The sequence below is a fragment of the Sciurus carolinensis genome, chromosome X, assembly GCF_902686445.1.
Source record: "Sciurus carolinensis chromosome X, mSciCar1.2, whole genome shotgun sequence".
Classification (NCBI taxonomy): domain Eukaryota; kingdom Metazoa; phylum Chordata; class Mammalia; order Rodentia; family Sciuridae; genus Sciurus; species Sciurus carolinensis.
Window position 1 is genome coordinate 3,680,090 of NC_062232.1, and position 9,540 is coordinate 3,689,629.

The 9,540-nt window shown below is 50.8% G+C and overlaps 1 protein-coding gene across 4 annotated transcripts in view; it reads left to right on the plus strand.

Annotated features, from left to right (window-relative positions):
* Sts (steroid sulfatase) overlaps nt 1-8,822 on the plus strand; it is a 144,288-nt gene extending 135,466 nt beyond the window's left edge. For all 4 annotated transcript variants that reach the window (XM_047536361.1, XM_047536362.1, XM_047536359.1 and 1 more), the window contains exon 11: nt 7,682-8,822. In XM_047536361.1, the coding sequence (XP_047392317.1) occupies nt 7,682-8,058 (377 nt within the window). In that variant the 3' untranslated portion in view covers nt 8,059-8,822. The remainder of the gene's footprint in view (nt 1-7,681) is intronic.
* Nucleotides 8,823-9,540: the final 718 nt, after the last annotated feature.

A 9,540-nucleotide genomic window follows, 5' to 3' on the forward strand; every position in this document is an offset into this window, starting at 1 on the left:
TTTCTTCATGGGGAAGAATTCTCACATTGACATGATGTTACATTTTTAAATTCAGTTTTGTTGGGAGATTTTTTCCTGTGATTAAAAAAAAAAAAAAAAAACTTCGAACAATTAGAACAAAAAGCAATAAGATAATAGAATTCATTCTGAAGGAACGTGTTCGTGTTTCTAAAAGGGACTTCTTCTTCCAACTAGGAGATAAGTAATGGTTTCCCATCAAAACACCATTAACTGGGTGAGGAAAGAAAAATGCTTGTCTTGGTCACTGTTTAAAATTCACATGCAGTTTAAAAAATTAATTTTGCCTGTGAAATTCACCTCATAACCGAGAGAAGATGCTACATTCAGCTGTGTGTGTCCCCTGGTATTGGCGTGGAATGTGGGGCTTGGTATCTGTGGTCATTAATAGTTTGGGTGGGCTTTCCTTGGAGACCCTGAATTCCTTGGACCCTTAATCATAGCAACTCGGAGTGAAGTTGCCCCAAGATGGAAGGGTTTGTTTGGTCGACCGAGGCGAAGGACTGACCAGGGGGACTGTGCCAGGGTTTCCTGAACGTGTAAAAATTCCATTTAATTAATTTCTTATCATCCGTGGCAGGGTTAAGTTCCCCAGCCGTTCAGTTCCTTAGTCGAAAGGCCCCCGTGAACGGATTTGGTTTTCTCCGACAGAGTCTGTGAGACACATATTTTCGCCTGGCGCTTCATATGACCTTACCGGCACCGTTGGACACTGCAGGAGCTGGACATTCATTTTCCAACTACCATGTTAATATGTCTGACCTAAGGTGATATTATCACTGTGGGTGGAGAAGCACCCGCCGTTGCTTTTGGTAACTGGCCTCAGTGCAAACTGACCTCCTTACACAGATGATTAAGTCCAAATAGAATATAAAAAAAAAACAGCGTTTCTGAATATTCAGACACACTCTCCGCTGGGCTCATTCCGACCTCAGCCTTCTGACCGCTCCTGACCTTTGTCTCCCTACGTTCACCATCCTGCCATCCCGCTGGTCTTCTCCGGTACTGTGTGCATCTCTCTTCTTTGACTTCAACACAGATCGGTGTGTCTGTTCCCCAACTCTGACCCCGACAGTTCCTCTCATCCGCTGTCCGACCTGGTATTTTCTACAGAATCCTATCCAGAGCTCGTGATAGTTAATAATTGTCTGTCTGTCTGCCTTCCGTTGGCGTCTTCTACCCAAAAAGGTTTTCCAGGTTGCCCTGGACACCTCTCTCTCTCTCTTTCTCTCTCTCTCTCTCTCTCTCTCTCTCTCTCTCTCTCTCTCTCTCTCTCCTTCTCCAGCTTGGGCAGCTTCTTCATGTGGCCATTGTCTATCTTTTGAACACATTTCTTGACCAAAAAAAAGCAAAGCCCGCCCCCTCTTGCCTATTGCCGTCTGTCAGCAATGATTTTGCATTTTGCGATTGACGTTTCATTCGCTCCTCCTCATTCAAAGGTGTTGTGCAAATGTTAGTGTCCGATTTGGCTGCAACAGCAGAGGGAAGTTTCTATCTCCAGCTCAGGAGTGAAGTCAAGAGGTCCTCAAAGGTGCAGGGATGTAGATGCCTTCAAGATTCCCCATACCACCTGGAGGATGGAGCATCTTCTGGTGTCTGGTCCACCCAACGGTATCATGATGGTGGGTTGGATCGAAAAGATGAAAAGGAAAAGGTTGGTGTCTATGGAACAGGGTATCTAGAGCCTCCCAGTGACCTCCTACAGGACGGGGGTGGGTCTCCTGTCCACTCCAAGCGTCCAGGAAGGCTGTGGGGTGGAGTTTTGCACTGTAAAAACTGGGACAATGACTTGGGTTCCCGCTCAATGTCATCTCTCCTCTTAGTGGGTGGAGAGAGAGATGGTGGAGGCCATATGATGGGTACATAGTGATTGAGATGGATGTGGACAGGATTAGCAGCCAACATGGTTAGCGTTCAGAGTCTGCGCCCATGCATTGGAGGATCTTCAGCTAGGACCATAATGCTCTCCTAAGCACAATCGAGGAGATGACTCGTCCACTCAGCCACCTGTCTGGGTGCCTCTGAGCCTCCGTGGACTGTCCCTGGGTTTCACCCATATCCTCTCTCTCCCTGTGTGTGCCTGCCCTGGGGGTCATCAGCCCTGGTCTTTCTTCTATGGGCTCCATCCCTGGCTGCTTTGGTTTGGATGTGAGGTGTCCCCCAGATCTCATGTTTGAGGCAATGCAAGAAGGCCTAGAGGCGAAACGAGTGGATTGTAAGAGCCTTAACCTGATTAGTGCATGATCCCCTGATGCGATAACTAAAGGCAGGTGGGCTATGGCTGGGAGAGGTGGCTCAATGGGCACGTGCGCACCTTGGTGACCTGGTGAGTGGAATCTCATTCTCTTTGCCTGGTGTGGTCACAATCCAAGCTGCTTCCGTCCACCTCACCCTTCCGCCATATTGTTCTGCCTCACCTCAGCTCCCAAGGAATGGAGTCAGGAATCCATGGACCAAGACCTGGGAAACAGACAGCCCCCAGATAAATTTTCCCTCCTCCAATTGCTCTTGTCACATCTTTTGGTCGCAGCAAAGATAAAGCTGACGGAAACGCTGACCTTCACCTGTCTGTTGACTTCAAGTCCGTATTTCTTCATGGCTATTCTCTTCTGAAGAGTCCACTACCTGTGGTGCATCTGAATTCCTGCTGGCTGTCCATTATTCAGTATCAGGAGACCCCCTGCCCCCCAAAGAAGCACTTCCAAGCTTTCTGAGTTCCTATTTCCCGTAGCCATTCTCCAGCGGTGGCCAGCAGCTGGTTGGTCCCTGCTGCAGGGAGACCATGTGCAGCCACAATAGGGTTTTAGGCAGGATGTTCCGGGTAGATCCCGAGGAGAGAGCAAAACCCACCAGATTCCTTGTCTGCCTCTCCTGGATTTCACGACGGTACCTGACTGGTTCCTTCTCTTAAAGCCCGTTCTTGCTCGTGACTGCCAATTTATCCATTTGGTAACACCCAGCACGTTTCTGTTGATCGTCTGTTGTCTGCAAGGTACCGTGCATTCGAGAGACCTAGGAGATGACAATCCTTGCATTCAGAGAGTGAGCCATCCAGCCCGAGACAGGAGACGAAGCCAGGAGAGCCGTGAGAACTAGTCATTCGCAGCTGGGATTTGGAACAGGCGGGTGGCAAGTCTGGGAGAGATGGGTGGGATGGTCACACCCAGGGGCAAGGCGGAAGAACCCGGATGTGTCTGGTATACATCATGCACCCGCTTTGTACTGGGTTGTAGAGTTCTGTCTTTCTATAGGCAAAACCGGGGCTTGGCGGAGGGAGTATTTGTCCCAGATTTTTAGCATCGATTGACTGATCTTGCATCGCTCTCAAGTCTCAGCGGCTTTGACGTACGCGCTCCTCGCTGCATCCTCTTCTTGGAGACTTTTGCCTCAAGAGGTCTCATGGAAGCTTCCCCTGGAAGCAGAAGGAGTTGGTCTGTGATACATTTTCCTGGGGCGGAGTAGACCCAGATCTGGGCCACCGTGCACAGACGGGGGTGACTCTCAGGGCACCAGCAAGGGGTCTCGGGTCCTGGGCCCTTGGGGATTGTTTGTGTGCATTGAGTCAGAAGAACCTGGTGGCCTGGGGTGGTTTCAGGTGACAGACGTCTGTGGGGCGTAGGTGCGGGGTAGCTGTCCGAGGAGGAGGGAAGGTACCGAATGGTTTTTTTTTGAGTAAGAAGGGGACCATGACATGGAAGTTCAAGCCTAGAGTCCTTCGGGTGCCGTTTCCCGCGGGGGTAAAGTAGGACAGTATTTGAAACAGTTCTTAAAGAGTCAAGTGGGAAGGAATGCAGCCAAGGCCGGACCCCCAGAATATCCGCGCAGGGCTTCCGTGATGTGTGCGAGAAATCCTCCCAAGCAGGCTGCGGGCATCTCGGCCAGGCGCCAGCGCCCCTCGGAGGGCCTCCAAATCTGAGCCCGCGTGAAGAGCCGACATGTTGGGGCCATTTAAATTTAGTTTCCCCTGTTCTTTACGAAGCCTTCCTGGGGAAAAAATATCCACCTTCAGGGAGCCTGGCAGAGGCAGCAGACTCCGCAGCAGATGGTCCCCGTCGGCTGTGCCAGGACTGGCCGCGCCCGGCGTTGCGCTAACTCCCGCCTGACCTGCCCACCTGCCCGGCGCCCCTGAGAGCTGAGGGCCCCGGTTCTCCGTCTGTGTCTCCCATCTCTGCTCATCTCTCGTCTCTTCCTACCTCTGCCTCGTCTCCCTTTCCGTCTCTCTCTCCTCTGTCTCTCTGTCTCTCTCTCCTCTGTCTCTCTGTCTCTCTCTCCTGTCTCTGTCTCTCTCTCCTCTGTCTCTCTGTCTCTCTGTCTCTCTCTCTGGCTCCGTCTGGGTCTCCCTGTCTCTGCTCATCTCTCGGTCTCTTCCTACCTCTGCGTGGTCTCCCTTTCCGTCTCTCTCCTCTGTCTCTCTCTCTCTCTGGCTCCGTCTGGGTCTCCCTGTCTCTGCTCGTCTCTTGGTCTCTTCCTACCTCTGTGTCATCTCCCTTTCCGTATTTCTCTCCTCTGTCTCTCTGTCTCTCTCTCTGGCTCCGTCTGCGTCTCCCGTCTCTGTTCATCTCTTGGTCTCTTCCTACCCCTGCGTGGTCTCCCTTTCCGTCTCTCTCTCCTGTCTCTCTCTGTCTCTCTCTCCTGTCTCTCTCTGTCTCTCTCGCTGGCTCCGTCTGCATCTCCCGTCTCTGTTCATCTCTCGGTCTCTTCCTACCTCTGCGTGGTCTCCCTTTCCGTCTCTCTCTCCTCTATCTCTCTCTGTCTCTCTCTCCTGTCTCTGTCTCTCTCTCTGGCTCTGTCTGCGTCTCCCTGTCTCTGCTCATCTCTCGGTCTCTTCCTACCTCTGTGTGGTCTCCCTTTCCGTCTCTCTCTCCTCTGTCTCTCTCTGTCTGTCTCTCTGGCTCCGTCTGCGTCTCCCGTCTCTGTCCATCTCTCGGTCTCTTCCTACCTGGGGTTGCTGAGGTCTGACTGCCTTGTTGGCTCCTCGGGCCTCTGGATCTGCCCTCTGTCAGCAGCGAGGCGAGGGACAGCGGCTCTCCTCTCGGTCTGGACTTGCTCCGACTGACCCTGAGGACAGATCCTAGGTGGCTGCGCACGGCGGCCGGCTCTCTGGCTGTGTCACCAACAGCTTTTGAAAGCCACGTCTTGTCTCCAGGAAGGAAGGACATGGACAGAGCCTGAGGTTCCTCGCAGCCGTTTTCAACTCTGGGGGGGACGGTGACCACATCCTGAAATTCTCCCGGCAGCCTGGCAGGTCTGCCCATGGGCCTGACCTTATCTGCCAAAGGCAGAAGCGTCAGGCGCCCGCGAGTGACTCAGACGTCACGTCCTCCTTCTCCGCAGACGCAGGAGTCTCATTAGGAGCCCTGATGTCTCCCTCCGGGGCGGTTCACCTTGCTGGCCTCAGCGTCTGCCAAACACCCCAATAAAACCTCAGCCGGGCCAGGTTCCCCTCCTCCAGCAGGGCGGGAGGGCGGTCAGGCCCTGTTCCGTGTCCAGTGCTTTACGTAGATTCTGCTGACCTACTTTGGGTTTTGATCCACTGATCACAAAGAGCCTGCAATTGCCAAGTATGGCCCCTGCCGTTATAAATGCAGATCATCAGAGCAGCCTAAACAGATCTGGTGGCGGAGAAGGCCTCCCCTGGGAAGGTCTCTGGTTTTCCTGTGAAAGTTCTGAAGATTAATGGAGAAAGCTGGGCACTCTGGCGAGCACCTGTCCTCCCAGCGGCTCGGGAGGCTGAGGCAGGAGGATGACGAGTTCAAAGACAGCCTCCGCCAAAGCGAGGCCCTAAGCAACTTAGTGAGATCCTGTCTCTAAATAAAATGCAAACTAGGGCTGGGGAGGTGGCTCAAGGGTCGAGTGCCCCTGAGGTCAATCCCTGGTACCAAAAAAAAGGTTGTCCCCATTCCCACCTCTACACAGCTCTTTGGTGCAATCCAGTTCTCTGTTTCTATCGGCCACGTTTTTCTTACCCAAGAAACATGCTTTCTCAGAGGAGTCCCAAGAGCAGGCTGCTCCCTAGGATGATCCGGTATTTCAGACGGAGCCTTGTCCAACAAGCAGGAAATGCATCCGGTATTTCGGATGGAGCCTTACGTTCGTGCATAGTTTCCTTCAGGGAAATTTCGGTATTGGGGTTCTTGGTGGAGCACGGAACTTGCATTTGACGAACTCACTCCTTTTTGCAAACCTCCTGCCCCACTCTGCTGTTGATGACTTGCAGTTTCTGACCGGCTTTGTGAAGGTATAGATGGCATGCCGTCCGATTCCCCTTCCAAGATCTTAATATATTCACATGGCTCTGCAGCCCTGATCACAGACTAACGGTAGAAGATGCCCTTCGCTGCCCAAAGACCCTCTCCGTTCCCCATTTGAAGCCCCTGTCTGCCCTCTCTCCTGTCCTTGCTGAGTTCTAGATCCGACGTTCTCGGACATTCTCGAAATGTGCGCGCTCTGAGGTTAGCTGAGCGCATCTCAGATGGTTCCTGATGACTACTTCAGCGTGTGTGTGTGTTCACATCTTGCCTGTCTCTTTTCTCCTTTTCGTTTTGAGCAAAAATGCAGTTTTTCCACTTGAAATGTCGACATCAGGCTGGAGATGGTGGGAAAGGCAGGTGTGGATGACGCCAGCCGCTTGCTTCTTACTGAGTGACTGCGTATTCTGCTTCCAAGCTGCACAGGTTTTGAAAGTATCTGGCCAGCACCCAGGGAATTGTGTCCTGGGTTTCCTTCTCTCTTAGGGGTTAGAAAGCACAGAGGGAGAGAGAGAGAGAGAGAGAGGAGGGATAAGGGGGAGAGAGTTGAGTGTGTAACATGTTGAACTTTGCATCTGATCAGTCACTGTTTTTAATCAGTTGCTTTTATTTTTTTTTTTTTGCTTTGGTTGCTGATTAAAGAGGACAGGTTAATTCTCCCTTCCCTCAAATGCTAGGGATCAGAAGTGTTTGGACTTTATTTTTTTAATTTTGCATTATGACCTCAGGTCCATGTGTGATTGCATGACCATGTGATCCTGCAACATGTACAATCAGAAAAATGCGAGATGACACCCCATTTATGTCTGATCTATCAAAATGCATCCATGACTTCTACGGTTGTGTACGACTAATTAGAACAAATAAAAAAAAAAATACATTGTGCAATATTGCACTTGCACACACAGAATGAGATATCTCCGGGACAGGACCCAGTCCATAATGAGATCTCTCAGTCTCCCTTGATAGAGATATCAAGTCTAAGGCAGAAGTTGATTGACATTTCCGGTGCATCTTGTATGCATCTCCTGAAGGGAATTTTATACTGTACGCTGAGCATACCTGTTTTTTTTAATCATTTTTTTCTTTGTTCTAATTAGTTGCACATGACAGTAGAATGCACTTATACATTTTGATAACTCATGCATACGATTTGATTGCCACCTGTCAGGTAAGGTCAGCAGTGGCACCGTGGATCTCTGGATTCGGGGATGCTGAAGTCCTTGCGTCTGTTCTGATCCCTCTTTGAGCTCGTGGGGGATGGACAAGAAGTGCCCGTATTTCATCCCTGATTGGGAGACAAGCCTTCGCCTTCTTCAAGCCCTGGGCTCTGCCTTCGTGTAAGGAGGGCATCATCGCGTGAGTATGGCGCGAGCTTTTCCGCTTTCCTGACTCTGTCTCCTTTCGGACCGCAGGCACGTCCATCTGGAAAGCCTTTTACTTCACGCCCAAGTTCAACCCCGAGGGCGCCAATGGCTGCTTCGGCACCCACGTGTGCTACTGCCTGGACAATTACGTCACCCACCACGACCCGCCTCTGCTCTTCGATATCGCCAGAGATCCGAGCGAGAGAAACCCCCTCACCCCGGACACTGAACCCCGGTTCCACGACATTCTGAGCGTCATGCAGGAAGCTGCAGACCACCACACCAAGACCCTGCCGGCAGTCCCCAACCAGCTGTCAGTGGGCAACATCATGTGGAAACCGTGGCTCCAGATCTGCTGTTCCTCCTCCTCTGGTCTGTCCTGTCAGTGCGACCGACAGAAAGGGGATCCAGGAGTGGGAAACTAGCCGCTGGCCGGGCACATGCCCTGGGCTGCTTTAGGAGTGCTGGGGTCAAGCTGAGCCTGTCCCTTCCTCGGCGACTCTCTCACCATCGGCCGGGGCAAGGTCTGGAGAGGCCGGTTCTCTTTGGCCTTCCAGGACCCAAGTCTCGGGGCTCCTGCCAGCGGGATGGAGAGACATTCATACCTAACACCACTTAGATGGGGACTAAGGTGCAGAGGGACTTCGCTGTCCCCTGGGCAGATATAAGGGATCCACAGTGGACAGCGCCCTTCACTTGATTATCTGCAGCTAAGCAGTGTCCAAACTCTGAGGCGGACGATCGGATTTAGAAAGAGTTCCTTAGATCTTAACTCGTGCAAGTTCGGAAGGGACGAAGCTTAGAAAGGAAGACCATCATCTTTTGCTAACGGCCAATAGTGGTCATTTCTAGTTTGGTTATGGAAAGGCAAATCAGTATTACCCGAATTAGACAAGAACACCTGATAAATGCTACTCATATATATCATAGATAATTACACATTATATACATAAGTAGATATAAATAGAAAGACACTTATAAATACATATATATTTATATATGCATATATATACGCAGTTGATTTCTTTACCCAAGAGGGTTGAGAAGTCCATGATGTTACCACTATTTAAAACCAGTAAAAGCTCACAGTTGTATTCGACAAATGTACTGTGAAATCCTTCCGTAACGTCAGTCTCCCTTGAACCTGATTTCCATTTGGGGTTCGATGGCTTTGATTTCCATCCCAACATTGAGAGTATTACATTTGGATTCCATGGCTTGTTTGATAAGTGGACACTGGGGTCCCCAGGGAACTTAGGGGGGTACTGCATTTGAGGGGATCCTGTTGTTGGAAGGGAATCCTTTCCAACAGCATTCAGAACGACCAGCTTGGAACGTGCCTGTTGTTTCGAGGGTGGTCGGGGTGATGGCTTCTCAATCCGTCCACACGGGGTGATTATCTTCAGTTCCCGGGATGAGCTGGAGAGGAGAAAGTCCAGCCGGGGCGAGGACTTCAGTGTGGTTTTATCTTGTGATTGACAGATCCGACACAGGCATGGTAAACGGTGTTTATTTAAAACTTGCAGTGCAGGTGGGCTTTCTGGAAGCACCTGACGATGTGAGAACGTCTGTCAGGTGATTAAATACCTCGGCAAGCTTTTGGAGACCTCCACAGATGCCTGACGGGTGTGGGATTACTCACTTAACCCGTAAGATGGATGCAAGCAGCGCATGAAGCACCAAGTAGACCTCTCTCTGCCCATGGGTTGGGTTTAAAAGTGCCGCAAAATAGAGATTGCCTTTATGGTCCAAGGCATTTCGAAATCCTCTTTTATTTGCAATAACTATATTTATTGTGCATTTCAAACCATTTACCACCTGAAAGCTTTGCTTTGAATGTATAACAGGAAATTTGATTTTTTTTTTTTTTTAATGTTCAGGAGAGCCCTACCTAACGAAACTTCTTG